The 24,967-nt window shown below is 36.9% G+C and overlaps 1 protein-coding gene across 3 annotated transcripts in view; it reads right to left on the reverse strand.

The window, feature by feature from the left end:
- Nucleotides 1-23,682, reverse strand: part of GABRB2 (gamma-aminobutyric acid type A receptor subunit beta2) — a 283,498-nt gene extending 259,816 nt beyond the window's left edge. For all 3 annotated transcript variants that reach the window (XM_068534582.1, XM_068534583.1, XM_068534581.1), the window contains exons 1-3: nucleotides 23,606-23,682; nucleotides 23,359-23,450; nucleotides 22,287-22,354 (exon numbers count right to left, since the gene is read on the reverse strand). In XM_068534582.1, coding sequence (XP_068390683.1) covers nucleotides 22,287-22,354; nucleotides 23,359-23,450; nucleotides 23,606-23,682 — 237 coding nt within the window. The remainder of the gene's footprint in view (nucleotides 1-22,286; nucleotides 22,355-23,358; nucleotides 23,451-23,605) is intronic.
- Between the last annotated feature and the right edge of the window lie 1,285 nt (nucleotides 23,683-24,967).

Here is a 24,967-nt window from a genome sequence, read left to right on the forward strand (position 1 = left end):
CAGCCGGAACACCTTGGGTTGATTATACCCCTAAAGCTCTACAGAATTAGCAAAGTGCTTATTCTGCAAAACAATTGCAAAATATTCAGTTGGAAAGAGTGCACATTTTCTGATAAACAACACAACTACTACTTGTCAGCTCTTTTTCTGGCCTAATAAGCAATTCTGTCTTTTTTTTCCCTAGTTCTTTCCAACTTTGGCTGCAAAGTTAAGAAATAAAAAATATCTGTTAAAAAAATTTTTTTAGACTCAGTCTTCAGGATTTCAGAACTGGAAGGATATATTAACCCAATCCTTCCCCACTCTCCCAACAGAAATGTAACTGTGGTCCAGAGAGGAGGAAAAAATTACTTAGTTTAGATCACACACTAGTGCGTAGGTGAACCAGATTTAGAATACAGGTCTCCTGAATCCTAGTCTAGTGCCCTAGTATCTAGGAATCTATCTACCCCATAGCTTCTTTGAACACTGCATTATCACAAAGAATTATCTTCAGGATAACATTACCCTTGATTTGGTGTCCATCCTGTATAAACTGAAATCATGAATGCGTCAGAGGTCTTGTGGCATCGTATAAAATTTAATTTATGTGTGTGTGTGATATTATTATTAGATATTATTTATTGAGATTTATTATGTGCAAAGAACTTTACTAACCCTTCTATGCATATTAAATCACTTAACTTTTAGAATAATATTTTAAGGCTAATACTACTATTAATCCTATTCTACAGGTGAGAAAAGGGATAGTTTAATGAATTAAGTAATCTGGACCAAATTACACAGCTCATAAGTAGAAAGAGCCAAGATTTCAGGGCCTAGATTTTCAACTACTGCTATGAAATGCTACCAGTGTTTATAAAAACATCAAAGAGAAAACATACACCCCATAAATTTTCACAAGTAACCCTACTCTTGTCAGTTTTAAGAAAGAAAACTAAATTTCTACCAGTTGGAGAAGTAACAACCAAATGCATTTAGTTCTAATCAAGCAATAAAAAACAGATTGTGTTTCATTCAGTTCTTTAAATACTTCAACCAACTTCAAAGACAATATTAATAAAGACGTTCAGGGATCGAGGTTACAATTTGGCTTTATTTATCTGATAGGCTAAATTAATTCATTGTTAATTTTCCTGCTCTTCTTACATCTGAAATATTATGGCATATTTATTAAGCGTTAATTCACAACAATTATACCTCATTTTATGTACAATCTGGTACTCCTGCTTAGCTCTGCTCTTTGGTTTAGTTTTTAGTCCTAGCCATGATTCCAGTGTCCAAACTTCAGGAGTGAATGCTATCTGCCTTTAAGATGTCAAGTTGGGAAGCATTTTTGAAGAGATTTGTGTATTCTACAGTCATCTTTACTGATATGCAGATCCTTACATAACTGTAGGATTACTGTGATAATGTTGTACAAGATTTCCAAGAGCAAATTCTGAAAATCAATGAAAACACCCTTGAATAAAAATTGCAAGTTCAATGTAAGCAAAGGATAAAAACTTCTGAACAAAACTATAATTTTGTTGCACTGCAACTTCTTAAGAGCAAAAGGAACTAAAAAGGAATTATAGGTTATTCTAACATGTGTTTAATTCATTTCTTATGTAACTTCCATGAGTCAGAACCTTTTTGAGCTAGACCTGGCTGAGATTGGAATAGTCAAGAAAACAGACACGGTCCTGACCTCATGACACAAAGCAATGGTATTATTACCTAGTAGAGCAAAACTTGTAAAGTTCAAGAGTAAAAAAGATTTTCTTGATTCTAATTCTTATACCAACAATATATCAACCTTCTCAAAAGCATACATATGTTATTAGTTCATAAAACTTCATAATTTACTATAAACAAATCTGAACATAAATTGCTATCACTTTTTTTTAAACTACCTGTGATAGTTGAAGAGCCAATCTAAGATAATTAACATGACACAAAGAGCCTCACATTATTTTCCATAACTATTCCAATCTTAATAAAGATGTTTTCCTTTTTGTGCTTTAATAACCTCAATTAATAAAAATTTATTTCTCCATGAAATTACACCTTTAACACATTCTTATTTAATTTGAATCATTTCTCTTTCAAGTGAAGTCCTAACAAATATACAAGCATAAAAACCAAGTAATGATATGCAATTTCATATGCTGTACCTTCCACTGGATTATATCCAGAGTACGTTATATTTCATGCCATACTTATTGTTCCAAAACAAACAATAACTTGTTTTTTCTGTACTGATCCCATAGTAAATATTTTCGACTTTGCAGACCATATGCTCCCTGGCGGTCCAGTGGTTAGGACTCGGAGCTCTCACTGCCAGGGCCTGGGTTCAATCCCTGGCCAAGGAACTAAGATCCCACAAGCCACGCAGCACGGCCAAAAATATATATAAATAAATAAAACATAAAAATTAAAGTAAAAACAGGCACCCAGCCATATTTGGTTTACTTCTGCTCTAAAATATCAGTAATCTTTTGGCCAACACTAGCTGAAAAAAGATGAGCATAATCGTCAAAAGCGTGTCTCATTAAAATCCAGTTTAAAAAATATTCTAAAGTGTATCTTTGAAGATAAAATTTCATAATTATCTTTTAAAAGGAGAAATAAATCTGTATTCCTTTTCAATTGTGCTGTAGTAAGTGTTCCATTTATGATAGTACTTTATTTGTATTTTTTATAAAAATATACAAAACCAAGACACAGTTTTCAAAAGACTTAAGCCTCTCTTGATACATCAATCAAGTCTGAATTTATTGAAATGTAGCATGTCCATATTTTAATACAAAAAGATTCTAGTACAGACATTTCATTTTGCATATAAAAATGTATATTCAGTAAACTCATGCAAAATAGCATGGAATTCCAGCTTTGTTTTAGTTTCCCTATATTGAGTCACAGGAAGCACACCTTCCTGTCTAAGGATGCCCAAGGTTTTTCAAGCTGATGTATGCAGCACTGTTAATTTCACATTATATTCCAGTCTACATCTAATTTAAGCTCACTAGTCTTAAAATAATTCAACCTGATAAGTTGATTACTTAGTGATAAATAATAAGTAATTACTTAGGAAAAATGTAACTATTTCATACTTGGTTTTATATTACATATGCATGTGTATGCGTGTGTGTGTCTATGTGCATGACAGCCAAACACTGTATACTATTGAGAATGTGGAGCTAGTTTATAGAATTCTTTTCTCCTACAACTTCTGAGCTTTTGCTCAGAAGGCACATCTGATTTAACCAACACAAAAGTCACAAGTCAACTAAGGAGTCACTAAATCCAGTAAAATGTATATGGTATATTTTCTCCAAACTTTCATAACATTCATTGAGATATTTTCTAAAAATCTCATGCATAACTAAACAATTCTAGCTGACAGGCTCAGAATGATAATTAGAATTGTTCAGATTAACAATGTATTTAAAACAGTCAAACCAATTATGATTTATAATTTACCATAATGAAAGAGCTTTTATAGTTCTTAATCTTTGGTGATCAAGCCTGTGGATAAAAGTCATGATCAGATGTAGTATTAAATCTAGCCAAGTCTTAACTCTGAAACAGTATTTGTAGCAATATTCACACACAGTGTGTCAGTTATGCTGTTATATTTTCTGGTTGTAACTGTTCTCAACATGAAATAGCCCCTCCTGAACTATATGTAATTGAATCATCCATACTTCAAGTAATAGACACCAGAGTTTAGATGTAGCACACGATGATAATTTGGCTTACTATATCCAAAAAAATTTCTTGTTTTCGTAAAGTTATTATGTACAAAATAAAAATGGGATATATTAAGCAGAGACTACTGCTTTAAATCTAAACTTTAAGACTATACCCTCAGTGGTAATTTGTGTTGGTTCTATAGGGCCAAGTAAATGAATCCTATGTAGAAGACTGAAGTGGAAATAAAACAAGTAAATGAATCCTATGTAGAAGACTGAAGTGGAAATAAAACAAGTAAATGAATCCTATGTAGAAGACTGAAGTGGAAATAAAACAAGTAAATGAATCCTATGTAGAAGACTGAAGTGGAAATAAAACAATCACTCTTAAAATGCTTACACTGATTAGAAATATAACAAACTGCAAAAAAAAATGCGCAATGTTTCTGCGCATACGTTTTAAATATGTTACTGATACCCAAGGTGTATGCATAAATTGAAATGGAAATGGTGCTCTGAGTTGTAAAGTTAAAAGACACCCCTTCTAGGGTGGTTATATGGCATTTGTTCTTTTGGCCAGGAATCAAAAATAATCACTGGATATAAAAATTCCATTCACAATAACCATAAAAACTGAAAAGCACTGAATTTAACAAGAATTATGTAAGCCCTATGGGAATAAATTTAACAAGAAATCTGCAAGACTTACACAGAGAAAACTGTAAAATTTTACAGAAGGACATAAAAGAATATGTATAAATGAGGAGACACAGTATGTTCTTCAATAGGAAGAACCAATACCGTTAAGTAAATTTCCTTCCAAATTCCTTCATAAATTATACCGCAATTACAACCAAAATACAAGTAGCATTATTTTTTTTTAACATCTTTATTGGAGTATAATTGCTTTGCAATGTTGTGTTAGTGTCTGCTGTATAACAAAGTGAACCAGCTATACGTATACATACATCCCCATATCCCCTCCCTCTTGCGTCTCCCTCCCACCCTCCCTATCCCACCCCTCTAGGTGGTCACACAGCACCGAGCTGATCTCCGTGTGCTATGCAACTGCTTCCCACTAGCTATCTATTTTACATTTGGTAGCGTATATATGTCCATGCCACTCTCTCACTTCGTCCCAGCTTACCCTTAGTAGCATTATGTTTAACTTGCCAAAATTTAAAGATTTATGAAGGCATAACTATTTCATAATGGTTCAGTACAATTAAGTAGAAATATAATGAGGGGAGATTTGTCCTTTTTTTAGTTATAACCGACATAAAACATTAAATCAGTTTCATTGTATAACAGGGTAATTCAGTATCTGTATATGTTGCAAAATGATCTCCACAATAAGTCTACTTAGCATCCATCACCACACACAGCTACAAATTTTTTCTTGTGATGAGAACTTTTAAGATCTACTCTCTCGGCAACTTTCAATATGCAAAACAGTATTATCAACTATAGCCACTATGCTGTAAATTACATCCCCATGACATTTATTTTAAAACTTTACACTGTATTTATTTTTATAAAAGTCTGTATCTTTTGACCCCCGTCACTTACTTTGCCCACTTCCCAGCCCCTGCCTCTGGCATCCATCAATCTGTTCTCTGTTTTACCTATGAGTTCGTTCTTTGTTTGCTTTTAGATTCCACATATAAGTGAGATTATACAGTATTTGTCTTTCTCTGACTTATTTCTCTTAGCATAATGCCCTCAAGGTCCACCCATACTGTCACAAATAGTAAGACTTTATTCTTTTTATGGCAGAATAATATTCCATTGTATATGTATATATTTTATATATTTATATATCACATTTTCTTTATCCATCCATTGATGGATACTTAGATTTTTTTCCCATATCTTGGCTATTGTAAATAAGGCTGCAATGAACATGGGGATATTTATGTAGATAGGTAGATAGAGAGATAAAGTATCTTTTCGAGGCGGTGGTTCATTTCCTTTGGCTGAATACCCAGAAGTGGAATTGCTGAATCATATGGTAGTTCTATTTTTAATTTTTTGAGGAACCTCCATGCTGTTTTCCATAGTGGCTGCACCAATTTACATTCCCAGCAACAGTGCAAGAGGGTTCCCTTTTCTCCACACCCTCACCAACACTTGTTATTTCTTGTCTTTTTGGTGACAGCCATTCTAACAGGTGTGAGATAATACTACATTGTGGGAAATTTGTCTTGATATTTAAAGCTAGAATAATTAAAAACACATAGTGTTGGCACAACAATATAGGAAAATATTAATGAGATAAGTTACAGAATAAAAGCAAAGACCTAAGGACATATGAGATTTCATATGTGAGGAAGACAACATTTCAAATCATTAGGGAAATGACAGATTGCCTTAAAGATTATTGTGACATCTATCTATCTATCTATCCTACCTATGTATATTCCTGCTTCAGAACTTACTCTAAAATACATCTCAAATGGATTTAATTTCTATGGTAAAAAATGCGTAAAATAATGACAGATGATTTGAACATTTCTTTTTTTAAATCTTATGGCAAACAAGACTTTTCAAAGTCTAAAAGCCAAGATCAAAATCCATAACGTTCTTTAGTACATCAAAAGACAGTAGTCACAAAGTTATTATACAAAGAAGTATGTTTGCAATATATGACAAAGGGTTATAATCTTAATATTGGGTTGGCCAAAATGTTCATTCGGGTTTTTCCGTAACATCTTATGGAAAAACCCGAATGAACATTTTGGCCAACCCAATGTATAGAAAGTTCTAACAAATCGCTAACAAAAAAATTCTTCTAATAGAAAAAAAATCAATAAATGACATAAAAAGGCAATTCAGAATGAAAAAATGCAAATGGCCTATGAATACAAAAAGGTATTTGAGATAGTTACCTGGCAATAAAAATTTTAACTGATAAAGGAAATTACTAATTTCACCTTAGAGATTAGCAAAGATGGAAAGGATGAATATCCTGAGGGAGATACCCAGGACTGGTCTGGGAGTGTGCAAATGGAACTCCCATACACTGGGTGGTGTGAACATTAATTAGCAATTTTTTAAAGGAAGCATAGATCTGTAATATGTATCAAAATCTAAATATATAAATATGTAAAATGTATCAATATCTAAAATATGTATCAACCCTGCTTTGGGTTCCAGTAATCCTACTTCTAAGAATTTAGGTGGAAAATGTTATAACTGCATCAAATATGAATACACAGGACAGTTTAATACAGTTTAGTTCATAATAGTAAAAATACCCAAAATAATCATAATGACCACCAACAGAGGACTGATTTCATAAATATGGTACAGCCATACAATGAAATTCTATACAACCATTGGATATTGTGTTACAGAAAAATTTTAGATAGCATCAAAAGATGTTCACAAAATGTTAAGTGCAGAAATCATATTATAAAACATAATGTATTGGAAGCAACCTGAGTGTCCATCAACAGATGAATGGATAAAGAAGATGTGGCACATATATACAATCGAATATTACTCAGCCATAAAAAGAAATGAAATTGAGTTATTTGTAGTGAGGTGGATGGACCTAGAGTCTGTCATACAGACTGAAGTAAGTCAGAAAGAGAAAAACAAATACCGTATCCTAACACATATATATGGAATCTAAAAAAAAAAAAAAAAAAAATGGTAATGAAGAACCTAGGGACAGGACAGGAATAAAGACACAGACGTAGAGAATGGACTTGAGGACACGGGGAGGGGGAAGGGTAAGCTGGGACGAAGTGAGAGAGTGGCATGGACACATATACACTACCAAATGTAAAATAGATAGCTTGTGGGAAGCAGCTGCATAGCACAGGGAGATCAGCTCGGTGCTTTGTGTCCACCTAGAGAAATGCGATAGGGAGGGCGGGAAGGAGATGCGAGAGGGAAGGGATATGGGGATATATGTATACGTATAGCTGACTCACTTTGTTATACAGCAGAAACTAACACACCATTGTAAAGCAACTATACTCCAATAAAGATGTTAAAAAAAAGAGGGGGGGAATGATAAAATAAATTTTTACATGTTGTGATATAGAAAAGTCACTCTGGCTTATATATGAGTTTACTTGAATTTTATGCTAATAGGTTGTTTGTGGCCTATGAAACATATATTGTACAACTGCTTTAATTATTGAAGAAAATGGCACATTGACCAGAAGTAAAGAATGTCTATGTTAAAAATAAAGATTAAATGTCTCTCTAAAAAAAAAAAAAAACCATAATGTATATACTATCTGATTCTATTTCATGTACACACATGTGAATTCCCAAGAAGTCTTGAGGTTTAGCGATCATTTTGCTAACAGTATTTATTTCTGAGTGATATTAATAGAGATCTTCACTTTTCACTATAGTTTATTACTGATTTTTCTATAATGGAGAGAAATAAGTAATAAAAGCAATTCAGATTTAAAAATTGCAGACTCTTAAGAAAATTATGTGACAGACAAACTTACCTGCTTTACAAAGCAAACATAACAAATAGCTGGAAGTAACGTTATCTCTTTCATTTAATTTCTTCATTTTCAAATATAGTAACTCTGAACTAGAATTTAAGAAATTTTTACAAAGTTTTATCATCAGTGACAAATTCAGAACAAATTCAGAACTTCCCAGTCCCTGCTTTTGATATAAATACCTTTCCACAGTAACTACAGAAATAATCTCTAAAAAAATGCAATAGCATATTTTAGTCCAAGGATTGCTTGCTTTCAAAAGAAATATAGAACTTAGTAATTATTTTTAAATTATATATGTTCATATAGTCATATTCATATATGTATATATACACAGTGTTTTTAGATATACATGATATATCTGGCTTAATTTTATTCATAATTTTTATCAACCCAGTTGGACATTTGAGAAAGTAGAAAAAAAGAAAAGAGATTAGAAACATTTTGTTTAAGCCACATATTTTTCCCAACCTTGAGGAACACAAATATATTTAAACTGAAGTCTTTTGAATTGACCTTGAAATGCATCACAATTATTATTTCACATAAATACTAATCGTCATTTTTTACTGAATATTCTGAGATATGTTCCACCTCATTAAAATAACAAGTAAAATACAAAGGGCTGATATTTTCTTGGTTCTAAAAATGTCTCTCTTAAATTTAGTCAAACCTAATTTTGTTATTAATTCTCAGGATTACCAGATACATTTTTTCAGAGCAGATTTTTGTTTTGAGCCAGAATTGAAATCATTCCCTAGTGATGAAAGATGATTTAAAACGACCAAGAAAAAAGTAAATCATAATTTTCAATTTACCCACCAACCCTAATGAAACCTAAACAGTGATAATTATTATTTTATTTCTAAATGACTTAGACTATTTTTGCATATTACAGATTTTATCCTTCATGTTCTATTTGTTTGATTTTTATAAGTTTCCCAAAATTTATCTGGGGAACTGGAATGTGGACTATTAATCATTCTGGGAGATTATAATGGAGGCAGGTCCATTCCATTTTTTAAACTTCCCCTTCCTTTAACTTGAGAAAAACACAAAATAAATAGGATAGGAGACAAACTGGGCTCTAACTCCACTTCCAGCACTCTCTAGCTGTAAAATAAAGCTGTATTGTCTGGGTTCTAACTCACACACATCTTCTAACCCTCAGTTTAGCCATCTGTAAACTGTGATAACACTTATAATTTCATAGAGGTTTTTGAGAATTAAATGTGAAGTCATTGAAAAATTAAACTTCATTTCATAAAATTATCTCAATAAATGGTGGTGATTCTTAGTAGTGTTATTAGTCATAAAAAAATATATCCCAGTTAAAAGGTATAATGCAATTTTTCAAATCCTGTTTTTCATTGACTCTCTTTAAAAGTATTTGTTTGCAAACTATCAAATGCTTAAAAGAACAAAGAGAATCCACATGCACTTTGATACTGTTGATTCCATATCATGTAAATTCAAAAGGACAGTCCCTGATTATATACACATTCTTATATGGCAAATCCTTGTTGCATATTTTATATGATACTCATTTATGCTAACAAAAAACAAAACCCAGATAACTTTATTTAAAAAAGGCCTTCTGTTATTTCTCAACTATTGAAAACAATTACAAATTCCTCAAGGACAGGAACCACATTTGTCTATCTCTCCCTCCATCTTCCTCTCTGGGTCTCTCTTTCTCGTTCTCTCTCTCTTTAAAGCCCAACAGCACAAGTAGCATTTAATTTAATCAGGTTTTATTCTGGCCATGATTGCACTATGCACCAAAACAACAACAAAGCAGGAAAACCAGAGCTCCAGAATTGTGGCTAATTTTTAAAATGAGAGCATAAACCCTTAAGAGGTATTATGTCCAAATCTGGGAATTTTACAACCAGAACCCATTTATAACATTTGCCACTTTGACTAAAGCATCCTAAGTAAAGAAAATTCCATTACGACAAATTTCTACCTAAGTGATCTACCTGGTGATGATGATCACATTCAGTTAGTAAAATAAAAAGATAAGGCCATTTTAAAATGTGGTTCTCAAAACTGGCTCATTAAATAGATAGAAAATTGGCCTCCAAAACCTAAAGTCTAAAATAAATCATCTAAAAACTCCGAAGGAAGTAAGCTCTTTGTTTTTCATGTGGTCTGTAATTCCATAGATCTTTCATCTGTAAATCTGGCAAGTGCTTAAAATATTATGACTTTTAGAATGACAAAGGTATCATTCTCTAATGAATTCTGTTAGAAAAATGGTTTGCCACACAGGCATACTAATGGGATTCAAGTAATGAGCATTCTTCCAACACATAAGCCAGAGGCAAATTTACACAGCCTAGCAGATCAGCCCCACCAGTGTCCAAGAGAGTACTGGCTTAGCAGTGCTTGAAAGAGGAATGGTTTACACAACTGACTGATCAGAGAACATTTCAAGAGATCTTCAGTCTATTAACTCAAACGCTCATTTGGCAAAACAAAACAAAACAAAACAAAACAAAAAACCAAAAAAATCCAGAAATATGTATTTACAAAATAAGTCTTTCTTTGTCTGTAGGTCAAGGAAAACAAAGAGAAAAGTTACTTAAGTTTCATGTTTTGGAGCACTTTGTCTTCAACAACAGTGAAAACACAGAATGGTGATTTGATTTTACAACCTAATAACTGGCACCTACTCACTCACATTTAAAACTCTTTAACATTTCTGCTTCTTATTTTATGACAGTCTTTTAAATGGCCTATAAATCATTTAAGATTAATATTTAAAATGTTTCTTGAAAGATTTACAGTCAATGAAACGTCAATACCCTCACTAAAATGAACAATTTTTAAAGATGATCATTGTATATTTGTTTAAAAGCCAGCTGTCTGATTATATAATTTTTTGGTCAATCCAGTTAACGTGTAGTCCTAGGAAGCAGGAAGATTCAACAATTATTTTAAAACAAATACTCCCTCCTGGAAGGGATGAACAGCACACACTCTAAAACATTATTTTTTCTATGTTGATGCTTTAGAAGTTGCAAGGTAGGAATAAATGGGGCTGTATCCATGGAAAATAGCAGTCACCTTTGAATTATCTATATTATAAGCCCTACTCTCCAAAAGTTCCCATTAACAGACTAATATGCAGAACAGAACAGCCTGTAATTTTCCATCATTATTTGCCATATTCTTATTTTCATGGGAAATAAAAAACTCTAAGCCAGTATCAAGGTGAGTATGAGATAAAAATATTGTATCTTTATATATTTTTATCACATCCTCTTTAAATCTCTATTTTGGGTATGTTTTATAATGGACATTACATATTAGTGCATAGATAAATAGACATTCATTTATTGAGCAAGTCAAGTAGTCTGAGGTTCAATTCTCATGATAACAGCATCATTTCTATCTAAAATTTTTAAAAAATAGCAGAATAAAAGGTGACTTTTAGAGATTATTTAGTTAAAAGAGAGACATGTAAAAGCCAGTAGATAAACTTTAAAAAAAATTTTTGATTCGATGGTCTTGCACCAATTAGGCACTAAATTACTGATCTGTAGAAGACCACCCTCAAGATGCTTAATCACTGAGACCTTCAAATTTAAGCATATACTTCAAGAAATACAATTAAGCAGCCATAAATAATTTGTAGGAAGCTACTTTAATGGCATTTTCCCTACATGTAAATGTGTAATACTACTAGTACTAACCACCAATCAAATAGCTATCCTTTTAAACAGGAAGGAACAGTCAAATCATATTATCCTAAAACGTATGTTAAAATATCAGTATTTCTGATATTATCCAGACCTCTTAAAACTAAATAACTGATGCAGCTATTATTAATTTATTCATAGCATCAAACCCTGTGCTAGGTGCTCATCCCTCCCCCCCATTTCACAAACTTTGACCTTTTAAAATATAGAACTATGATTATTTTCATCATTTGTGTCAAAAAAATTAGTATGGAGGTTCAAAAGGGCATTTCATAAAAATAAAAATCAGGGGCTTCCCTGGTGGCGCAGTGGTTAAGAATCCGCCTGCCAATGCAGGGGACACAGGTTCAAGGCCTGGTCCGGGAAGATCCCACATGCCACGGAGCAACTAAGCCCGTGAGCCACAACTACTGAGCCCACGTGCCGCAACTACTGAAGCCCTCGTGCCTACAGCCCGTGCTCCGCAACAAGAGAAGCCACCGCAATGAGAAGCCTGCGCACCGCAACGAAGAGTAGCTCCCGCTCGCCACAACTAGAGAAAAGCCCGCATACAGCAACGAAGACCCAACACAGCCAAAAATAAAATAAATAAATTTATAAAAAAATAAATAAATAAAAAATAAAAAAATAAAAATCAGATCTGGAAAATGTTTTTCTACTCTCTCATTCTTACCCTTGGTAAGTGACCCTTACTTTTATTCTTTGTGAAGGTGCTTAAGACTCATCATTCCTAGCATCCACCCCAGAAATTTCAGTGTCTCCTCTGCACAGGTGCCAAGGTCTTATGCAATGAAGCTTCAGCATACATAGGTATACCCTACATATGCACCCTACCGTTCCTGACCACGTATATTAGCTCTGTAATTGTAGAGATTATACAATGCCTCTAGTCCTTGTTTCTACACTTATAAAAGAGGATGATAATATTATTATCTAGCTCATGAGGTTTTTGTGAACATTAAGTGGGATAGTTATATGCACTCTAAGTGTTTATTTTTGCAATATTATTATTGCTAACATGTAATGTCTTTCTTCATACTGTCTCCATGCCCACTGACTCCCATAGGATGGTTCTCCTGATTTTCTATCCATTCGTATTGCACCGATCCTTCTTGCTCAGTCCAGCTCTCCCTCTTCCACCAAGTCTTCTACAAATCCCACCTACTCTGACCACTTAGATCTTTATCATTGCAAAAATTCGTATGATAACTAGAGACCAGTTCTGTTGTCAAATTCCTTTATTAGTGATTGCTTCCACCTTCACTATAAAACTAATGTTCCTAAAACAGTGGCCCTCAGACAGTACCTATGTCAGTCACATAGAAAGATTTTAAACATGCGAATTCCTGAACTCCATCCTAGACCTCCTGAATTAGACTCTGGGCATGTGCCCTGAAAATACAAATATTAATACAAGACTCAGGTGATTCTGTTGCACAGTAAAGCCTGAGAACCACTGTAAAAACCTGGATCTCAATCCTTTATTTTGATTCCTCTACCACAGGGATACACTACTCTCCTCTCCCACCGATCTGAAACACTCTTCTCTCCATCAACCCTCACCTCCCTCTTCAGGCAATGAAGATCACTCTTTCTTGACGCTAGAGTGGTCCTTAGGTCTAGTGTAAGAACCATTTCATATCCTTCCACAAAATAGCCTAACTGGCATGGTGCTGGTTAAGGAGCATTATATAAATACTTCCTGTTAGCCTGATATACTGCAGTCTTTCAACTACCCCCTCCAACAACTCCATTCACCACATATTTGTTGAGTATCTACTAATTGTCAGGCATCGTGCTAGGCACTGGGATGCAGACGATGTCCGTACATTTGCACACCTCAGTATCTCTGATATTTAGCCATGGCTTATTCATGTATCACTTTTCTAAGATACATGTAGATTCACCTTAAAAACTTCATTACTCTAATTCTGGCTATTGGGTTAGGAGAAAAGTTATTTCATCTTTAATTGCCCAAGCAATTACTTCTAAGTTAAGACCTCTTGGCAGGTAAGTGGGCAGTATGTGCCAAATTATAGAGCAAGGGAAATAAGACTTGGCAATAAAAATGCCAATAGAATGTGTACAAAATGAGCACTAGGCAAGAGACAATGGGTTAAAGACTTGGCCATATTTTTCCATATAAATAGGGAGAGAATAATATAGACCCATTTTTCTCCTTGTTTAATAAAATATTTTGCAAATAAAATGCATATCTGGAAGGAACATGTAAATCTTGTGTTTGTATCTTTTAAAAACTCATAACCATCTACTTTCTCATTCTTCTTTTAACTGTCTGTTTCAAAGTATTTTTGTGTCATCCAAAAATGTAAAATGATTTTGGAAAAGCTGAGTAATATCAGGCTAAAAATAGAGGAAAGAGTAGCTGTGTAAATGAGAATCAAATTGATATATAAAATTTAAAAGTTTCCATTTATATGTTATTTAAATCCAGTTCTCTATTTTATATATGATTTTTATGTAGTTGTTAATAGTATATAAGTAAAAGTAAATTATATATTTATTTTCAAATAACCTATAGCTAGAATTATGACTAATAATCTGTAAAATGTATTTAAAAATTTTTTTGAAAAAATATACAATAAAAAAGAAAATGTCAATATATTCATATGTTTGTATATGTTTGTAAGACCACCAAAAAGCCATAGAAGAATACACATCAGTTTACACTGGTAGTAGTAAAGGTGTGCATTTTTCTCTTTTTTTAGAGAAAGCATAAAACTGCAAATATACTCACGGTCTGTTAAGTGAAAACATAGACTATAAAATTCTCTCTACAAATAACTAAGTGTAATGTGTAAAGTATGAATAAGCAAATAGACAAGAAGTAGAAGGTATTATAGGCAAATTAAAACAGTTTTAATGAAGTGATGGGGATGTGGATAATTTTTGCCTTTGATGTTTGTTGATCTTTTAAAATTGGCTTTGTCATAATGTACCACGAAACAGAAATGAAAATGGTGATTAAGTATGAAAGCCATTACTCAATGAGAAAATCTCTTCTTTTCTCAACTTGTTTGGAGACAAAAGCACAACACCATATTCTACACTGGGGGTTCTCAGCTGAGGACAAGTTCATCCCCCAGGACACATCTGGCAATATCTGGAGACATTTTTGGTTTTCATAACTGCGAGGGTACCTCTGGCATCTAGTAGGTAGAGGCCAGGGATGCTGTTAAACATCTTACAATGCACATGACAGCCCCCTCACAACAAAGAATTATCTGGCCACAATGCCAAGAGCACTGATCACAAATAAATGCTACAGAATGAATGATTTCAAAACAAGCCAGTGCCCCACCCTGAAATTAGTCAGTACCCCTGTCACAGTGTTAAGAAAAGGACTTTCTCTGATTTACATTCTTATAGAAATTCCCAAGACCATTTAACAAGGAGATGGGAGGGATCACACTAAAGCACGCTTTGAGGTGCTTCTAAAATATGAAACTGGGGATATTTCCCTCCCCTTCCTTCTCTTGCAGGGTAAGCTCACAGTCAGATTTTTATTTCATGTCACAATCAAGCAAGGGCATTGTTTAGGGTCCTACAAAGCAACAGCAAAGGACCTGCCCTAAGAGTTAACCCAGAGAAAATGATTTATAAACCTCCTATATCATGTGGAATAATTGTTTAAAAATTGATGAATAAATCATCTTGAGATGTAATCTTTATAATGAACCTCATTTATACTGTGTGGGGCAGAGGGAGTAAAGATCCGGGAAGAGAAGAAAAACACTCAACCACTTTTAAGAGATTATTTGCAGGAGTAATTTATCAGAAATCACAAAAATGTGTTTTCAAGGGAAAAAATTCAATTGATAATAAAAGAAAAAAAGGGAAAGGGTCTTTTCACATAGTGTCCACCCAAAGCTTAAAACCTCTGACACAGTGCTTGAACTTTATCAGCCAACATTTTGTGACAGCTATTGGCCTTAATGGTTATATGACAGAGTGTTGGAGCAATAGGAAAATTATTAGACAAGTTAACAGCACCCATTCATAATGAAAGAAATCATGACACAAGCAACATCCTTGACTTTTCAAGATCTTATATACATCTTCCTTTATTACCTGGTAATAGACGTAATATAAAGTATAAATTTCTCAAGGACAGAAACCATGTCTTATATTTAATACACACTGAATAAAGTACCTATTTGAAAAAATCATTTTAATGAAATTAAGATTTTTTTCAAGGTGGAGAGATTGAGGAGTAACAGTAACATATAGGATTGGTTTATCTGATCCACCCACTGTTTCCAAAAAAATAAAATAAAATAAAATAAATAAAAACAAACAACTACAACAAAACAGGTCCATAAGGAATGAGAATAATTTTTTTTCAATGATGCTTTACTACATCGAAAAGTGCAGTATAACCAGAGGGCTAAGATTGAGGGATGTAAAGTCAATCATTTGCTAGCTGGGTGACCTTGAATAAGTCACTTAACCTCTCTGGGCCTCAGGTTCCTCTTTTATAAAAAGGTGGACACTAGCCATACCACTGCTTTTATAGGAGGACTGGATGAGATAATACACATCAAGAGGATACCTGCACAAGTTAAGGGCCCAATTAGCAATAACTGTGATTATTTTCTTATATTAGTGCTGTGATGGTGGAAAATGTTGGGCATTGCACAGAGGGGGAGTTGAGGGGGAGGAGAAGGAAAAGAAGGCAAGAAAACGACAGCTTGCTAAAATTGGGTAGGAGAGCTTCATGCGTTATTTATTTAGAATGAAGCCTGGGTCGGTGAGTCTTCACAACCCCTTCACCTTGCTCCACATCCCATCACCCACCCCAGCTCCTGCTTTGTATCTGCAACCTATTCCCTTCTAGGGGTACTTCTCCAAATGATATATGACTTCTTTTAGCAGTTGCCCTCTCCCGACTTTGCTTCAGATCCACACTTCTCAAAGGTGTAGCCTTCAACCACTAAAACTCCTCTCGCTACATTTACCAACGTGCTCCTGTTACTTACTATAGCTGGGAGACAAGTCTCAGAACTTATTTCAATTGATCGTTGTGGCATCTGATGCAGCTGACCATTTCCTTCCTTTTTAAACTCTCTTGTGCCTCAGCTTTGAAGACATTATTATCTGCGGGTTCTCCCACCATCTGACTGCTGCTTAGTTACTTACTAATCTGTGTGGGCTCCTTTTCAGCATTCCACCACTTAAATTACAGTGCTCACCAGATCCCCATTTTTTGCGGTCCTTTCACTTTCCCTTTTTAATTGTATCCATTCACACCGTTATAAGTACCACTTATATGCTGACAATGTCCAAGTTCATCTCTCTAGTCATGACTTCTTACTAAGCTCTAGACCTCTATTTTCCAATCTCCATTTGGAGATTCCATGTGTGGAGAAAAGTCAGCATTTCCCAAAATGAACTGTCTTCCCACACACCTCAATCCCCAGCCCACCCCCAAACTGGCTGACCTTTTGGTGTTCCCCATATCAATAAATGAAACCATCAGAAACTTAGGATTCACCAAGTCCTGTCACTTCTGCCTCATAAAAGCCCTGATTTTGTATCTTCTCCTTTACATCCCTGTCTCCGTTCATCAATTCTTTCTGGATTTTTGCAGTGGATTTTCACCTTATCTCCCAACCTTTGGTCTTGCTGCACCCCTCATACTTCAAAAGCATCTTCCTCAAGTGTGAATCTGTTCAAGCGATTCTCCTACTGACATCTTTTCATGGGTCCCTACAGCCTTTGGAACAAAATGTAAACTCTTCTGCAAGCTACAAAAATGGTCTATATAATTTGATCACCACTTATGCTCTCAATACCAAATCTTATAACTTCCTCACTCCCACTCCCAAATCCAGCCATTTAAAGCTACTTGTGAATTCCTAATCCCATTTATTTTTCCTGTTTTTTCTCCTATATGCCACTCTTTCTGCTTAAAACATTTATCCAGAGACCTCTAACCCCCACCTTTACCTAGTAATTTCTATGTAATACCTCAGAATTCTGTATTTCCAATATGCCCTGTGTATTTCTGCTTTCAAAGAACTCAGTGGTCCTACATTGTGATTCTTTCCACATTCATTGATTTAAATAGTAATTTAAAAAGTGTCTTGAATTTGAGGCCTACAAGTCCATGCTCTGTCTCTCCACATATATGATACTATGTAGTCAAACTTCCAACCAACCCGTTGTTTACAGAGCAAAACCACATGGAGAGAGATACTATAACCTTGGCTACATGTATTTTATACACATCAATTAGGAAGACAATAAATATGTAACATCAGGCAATTTGAAATATCAAATAACAAACGAATGGTGAAATCAACAAGTGACAAAGGAACGCATGGGAGATACAGACAACTAGGTACTCAAGTGGCTGCTCATAAAAATTTTTAGAGAAAATGCTTATGTTAAACATAAGTATGATAGGAGCCTGCAGTAGAATTAACGACAGTAAACACGTAGATATTAAGTTTCATGAGGTCAGGGGACAAGTCATTCTTGTTCGCTGCTCTGTCCCTATGGCCTAACACATAGCTGGATCATAGTAGCTGCTAAATAAGTATTTGTGTCGGATTGAATTTTAAACTGTGCAGCTGGTGATGCAAGAAAACATCTGTTAAAAAAAAAAGGCAGCACTTTTCACCATTTGCCATTCCATAAAAAGGTAATTTGTGTATATGTTTACTAGAACGCTTTCCTCAAAAGTGAAATATTGCTTCACTCTTCGGTTGGCAAATGTGTTGTTCCAAGATGGAGAAGAATCTGCTTTAAATGAAGAGAAAGCTATTTCAGTCCATAATCCTCAGAGCCAATTTTGGATCTTAAAATGCATTTTCATCAAAGAATCTTAACAAAAAGAGTCCTGCCAATTTAACCAAGACATCTAAAAATGTTTCATTCTAAAGCCAAGCTTTCTGCTCAGGAACATTCTAATTGAGATCGTGTTCTTCCAAAGATCTTCCACTGGGTCAACAGTCACCTGAGTCACATGGCTGAGTAAGATACCATCATCACCCTCCTAAGAACTCAGAACTGCATGCCATTTAGGAATTCTGCATTTTTCTAACGTTTATGCTGGATTTCCAAGTTTCCTGGAACTTCTTTGCACCCAACAGAGCTATTATAATAAACCAAAGCAGAAACACATGTAACTTTGAGTTAGAAGTCAATTTGGCATGTCCCTCTCATTTCAAACATATGGAAACTGAGACCACGTAATGTAAATCACTGACCCAAGTACACTTAGGGCAGCGGCTGGAATGAACACTGGGTCTCCTTAGTGACAGGCTGATATTCAGTCTTCTATATAAGCTATGTTCATGGGACACCAGTACTTTCACTTGCATCATTTTATTAATTCTGGTAGTCACCTAAAATATGTAAACGGGGACTATTATTCCCTTTTAGCAGGTGAAGAGATCAAGCCCCAGGACTTCCCTGGTGGTCCAGCGGCTAAAACTCCATGCTCTCAACGCAGGGGGCCCGGGTTCAATCCCTGGTCAGGGAACTACATCCCACATGCCTCAACTAAGAATTCACATGCCAGAACTAAAGATCCCGCGTGCCGCAACTAAGACCAGGTGCAGCCAAATAAATAAATAAATATGTATATATTAAAAAAGCAAAATCAAGCCCCATGGGGCTGTCAATTCCCTCAGGTTGACTGAACAGCAGAAGCAGAACTAGTATTCAGGTCTTTCTATCTTTGTCATTTACCAGGAGCACCACATCGACATGGGCCTTTTTTCCTTTCAGTACAAATGAGTCAATGACAGTCTAAATGGCCTGGTGCCTACCATTCTTCAAAGGAAGATTTGCTATAATAAAAGAAAGCTACAATTACCAGAGGTTGCAGGCCACAAAGGATAATGAGGCAGAAACATGTGCGTTAATCAATTTTGAGGTTTCACTTAAATAATCAATCAACCATTCTTTCAGAGCTGAATCTAATCGAAAGATTCTAACCCTTTTAGACCTGTATACAGTGGGCAATATGCCATAAACATCTTCTTTTATTTAGACATCAGGGAAGGAATTTCCCATCTGTTGCTTCAAATCAAATAACCATACTTTAAAAAATAGCATATATCACAAAATTTTTCTTTGAAGCATTAAGGTCACTATGATTGTTAATCATAAAAGTGTTAATTTTTCAACAAGTAAAACTGTGTCTGGACAAGTCCACGTGTGTTAGCAGTAGGCTAAGAAAGGAATCGAGCATGGAATTTTTAATGCTTGGTTCTAATAATCATTAATGCTGCAGTACTGGCCTATTTACAACCTGACGTTTGTTTCTGCACTTTCAACGTCCCGTGATTTTTCTGCAACAGTAAATAGCTTTAAGAGATGACACCTCGCCTTAACTGGGTCTATATTTTGACTAGCAGGTCTTGGCATCGTGTCCAGCTCTGACACCTCTCCAAAATGCTGCATGCTGGTGAAAAATTAACAAAACTTAAGAAGAAAAAAATGCCACTACTCTTAAACCATTTGGGGATATAATAGGTCTAAGTTCTTAGCTAACTTATACGTCTAAGTTCTAATGCAGCGACTTCTGATCATCTCATCATTGTCTCTTTAGATTCTAAATATTTCTTAATTTTTCCATAAAGTCTCACCTTTCTGATGCTCTGAAGAGGAAGGTGACAAAATAAAATGTGGGAAAAGAGCATAAGTAAATCAAAATTCGAAAGACAGGACACACAGAACCACACCTGATTTCGATATCACTTTCTTTTTAGCCACACAATTTAGATTCAAGTACCTAGGACTTAGCAGGTACCCACATGAGGACATTTTCGATTTTTATGGTAAAATTCAAAATATAAACTGACGAAAGACCTCTAAAATTTCACAAAAGTGAATATCTGTATATCTGAGAAGTTAAATGTTCAGTTTCCCAAGAAAGAAATATTCTCTACCCACACAGGAGATTCTCACAATGTGTGGAAAATCTATGGTTCTGAATCATCCAATAGTGTCTTCGGTCTGTGTTCACATCCTATACCATAAAAAGCTTTCCCAATAATTAGAATATAACAAGATACACGTCCTCAAAAACGTCACTGAAAGAGTTGAATGTTCTCTGGAGTAGTCATAGATGTTTCATAAGCTTGTGATAGCTCAGGATTATCACCTATCTTTGGACATTGTATAAGGTTGGGCTGGTTATTTAAGCTTCCTCTATATTTGAATTCTGGGGTGATGAAAATTTATATCATGTTAAGAGCATATCCACTACCTAGTATTTGGCTCTCGAGTGAATTAATAAGTGTCCTAACTTTCAAGTCCTGATGGCTGGCTTAGAACTGTTTTGCATAAAACCTTACACACTAGACCCTCTTCTTTAACAGTGCATCCCGTTTCCAGGCAAAACTACACTACAATACAATCTTCTGCAATGTGCTGTATCCTATTAGGACTAAAAGTAACCCTGGCATCTTACATTCAAATGTGGCCTTTCTAGAGAGACTTTTCCAAGGGTGAAAACTTCAAAAACACAGAGTAGAAAAGTCATTGAAGAAATGGCCCAAGTAAGCAGGGGTATCTGGGACACTTACTGTCTTGTATGTCTGCAGTGCCCAAACATGGGCAGCAGGGGGCGCTCCTGCATGAAGTAACCCTCCCCCCAGCCCCACCCCCCACCACAAGTGTTCCCTGGAGGGGAAGATGGAGGCTTTTTCCTCTTAGCACTTGCCCCAAGACCAAGGAGGGGGCCACTAAGGAGTGCTGCTGTCCATAAATCACACAGGCTTAGGAAATGCGGTGAATACCACTGCAGAAGTGACCAGAGATGACACATAGGTCTGAGCTTACCTTTTGAAAGCAGGGTGGCCAATTTTTATTTTATTTATTTTGGGGGTTAAAGGAGCAGGTGAGCCATGGGCAGGGGGCAGGGCTTGCCATCAGCTGTAAAGAGGCCGGCTCCAAAAGCAACAAGTGGATATCAGTATCCGAGGGTCATTTATTCAGCCTCTCCACTACAGTTTAGTTCCCAGGTTATATTCTCTGTGAAATGTCAGATCAAAACACTTCCCTTTTCTCTCCTCTTCTTTCCTTCCCTGACCCCACCCCAAACTCAGAAAAATCACTTGATGAAGTGGGTTTCCCACTAAACCTTAGGAAATGTGACTCCTGCAGGGGTTCTCCTGCATGTGGCTGCGTTTTGCACGTGAACGTGTGATGCATTTTACACCCTCTTCACCAAGTCCCACGATTTCAAACCAGGTTGGAAAAATCTTTAGGGACCAGAAAGAGCCAGCTCTGAAGCCTCAAAGACAGTGGGTTCCAAAGCACAATGCCCTGCCCTCACCCCACTTCCTACACATACTCATACACACCCCATCCTCACTGGTTGGATCCTTTCTCCTTCCTGTCCCCAAATGAAGGTCTGCAGAGACACAGCCATAAACCTCAATACTCACCATATTGACTTCAGAAACCATATCGATGCTGGCGATGTCAATGTTCATTCCCACAGCCACGGGGGGACCTGCAAACCAAAATGGCCAGCCATGTGATTTCTCAGAACTTCATGCATTCTTAGCAAGAGTAGTCCCCGGGCACGGGACACTCTGCCCCAAATCCCTTCCCACTGCTCACACTCAAATTCTTCAGTTCTCTGCTCCTTTTTAAAGAGTGACAGGTACTCCTCTGGGAAATGCTCTATTGAACAGGCACACACGTGTCCGATGAGTGAGGGATTCCTCCTCTGTCTACATATGTAGATGTCTTAGCATGAGAATACACACAACCACAAAAGCACCAGAATCTGGCTAGCCCAAGCGAAATGTTATATATTGCACTGGAACCCCCTCCTCATTCTTCCCACCCCCGCTTCTGTGCAGGTTTTAACTCTTTGAGCTTTGTTAGAGTCTGGAGTAAAATTAAATGGGCATATCAGTGTATCTAAGGCTGCAGCAAGAGAAGTCTCTAGCCCTTCTCCCACTACCCTCCCTATCCTCCGAGCCCCCCAGGCCCCTCTCCCCCCACCCCACTGTCCCCTGCAGTGAGGCTTCCAGGACTGGATAATATCCAGACACCAGCCAATTTAAACCATGGCTAGAACACTTCCAAAGTAGGTGGGCAGAGGGGGTTAATGCGACTTCTCAACCAATTGTCTGCATATCTTGTCCTCAAAAATGTTGCCGATGGCCTTCAGTAAGCCAGGTTCACCGGGCACACCATTAACTAAACTTAAGAGGTTTGTATCTCAAGGAAACAAAGACAGTGAAGCAAAGGATTTAAACAGTGAAGCTGAAGGACAGCAGTCACCAGTACAGGCTAAGAGGGTCTCTCTGAAAGACCATCTAAGTGCTGGAGAGGAACAAACCAGCCTAAGTTTGGATCAGTTTCTCAATATTGTAACACAGAGACATGTTCAGTACACCACATGCAACCCACAATGAGGGAGAGGGAAAACAGCGCACAAAGCTCAAAAGACAGCTTAGGCTATAGCTGCTGGGCTGTTTCTCATTTCCAAGGCAACCCCATTACCTCCAAAATCTGGTCTCAGCCGAATATCATAGCCTTTCAGGAGTCTATCCACCGTCTCTTTAACCAGCGACATATTACTAGGGTCATTGACACTAAAGAAAGAAAAGACGATAAACAGGCATCAATAAGACAGCAGGCACAGCGCTTCAGCATCTATCTGATCCTCACTACAGATCCTTGCTCACAGAGGTAGGCAGACAGAGCCTTTCAAAGTGAAAAAGGAAAGAGAAACGCTAGACACACTTACCTCTGCGCACAGACAGCGGCGATTATTAAGGGGAACGGCCAGATCCCAAAGTAGCCCTTTTTCCGGACTCTCCACATCCCTTTAGTTTTGGACGGGATTGAGGGTTTCACTGGAGAGAGGAGATCCAACTTAGTCTGCCCAGTGCAGTAATTCTAATGTGAGGCGCATGCGCAAGGCGTACCAAAACATCAAAGGGGCAGCAGCGGTTGCCTGGGACCGAGAAGATTTCCTTGTTAAGAAGGAAAAAAAAAAAAATTAAAGGGGAAAAAGGAAAAGCATATATATGTATAATATATGCGTATCTGAATAATATAGAAAAGTCGCCCCACAGGCGGACCCGGAGTAAAATCTTTGTTGTCCTTTTATTAAGACAAAAACAACTAGAGAGTCTGGTAAGTTTTGGTACTTGCAGGAGGCAGTTTTGCACCTCGCGGGTTGTGGGGTTTTAGGGTGTGTGTGTGTGTGTCCTCTTAAATATGCAAAACCAGATTAGGAATTTAAAGGAGAGCAGGTGTGTAGTGCTAGGGGGAAGATGGGTGCCTGAGAGTCCACTTCTGGTCTCAGCAAGCGGCGGGGGGAGAGACATCTGAACTTTATTTCCGTGGCAAATAGCATCCCCTGTCTGGGGCGAAATGGGTGCTGGAGGCGGGGGCGGGGGGGGGGGGCGGAGGGAAGAGGAGGGAAGGGGAAGGTGGGAGCAGGAGTGAAAGGGGGAGGGAGGAAAGAAACCGATGGGAGGAGTGTTGAGCAATGCGTTGGATTTGGGGCCGGGAGTGGAGGGGGGGACGTAGCATGGAAAATAAGACAGACATGGAAATTTAAAAAAAAAAAAGAAAAAGGAAAAAAAAGAATAATAATAAAATGATGCCTGGTCTTTTCTAGGAGTCAAAGAGCAAGCTTTTCTTCACTACTCACGAGCGATTTCTTTCTCCTCCTCCTCACCCTTTGCCCCCTATCCCCAGAGAAGAAAACCTCGGGGTCCCGGTTTCTCACCGTGTGACGTGCCTGACCCGCTGGTCCGGATTATTTATAGCAGGAAGGGCGGGGGGGGGGGGGCGAGGGGAGTAGAAAGCGCTCTCTCTCAAGGTTTCGGTCTGATTCTGCACTGGGAAATTATTAGTAGGGAGGGTGGAGTATGCAGGAAGGGGTAATAGGACTTGGGGGCCTAGGGAGGCCGGGTGGCGAGAGGCTCCGGCGGTGACCGGGTGCAGGAAGGGCTGGCGGCCGGGTGGGACTCGCCTGGCGGGCACCCACGCCCCCTCAGGGCACGCGCACTCGCGCGCACACGGGCGGCACCCTCCCCACGCGCCGCGCGCCCCTGCTCACCTCGCCGGCCTGCGCTCGCTGCCCACTCCCGCCGCG

The sequence above is a fragment of the Eschrichtius robustus genome, chromosome 2 (genome assembly GCF_028021215.1).
Source record: "Eschrichtius robustus isolate mEscRob2 chromosome 2, mEscRob2.pri, whole genome shotgun sequence".
In the NCBI taxonomy this organism is placed as follows: Eukaryota; Metazoa; Chordata; class Mammalia; order Artiodactyla; family Eschrichtiidae; genus Eschrichtius; species Eschrichtius robustus.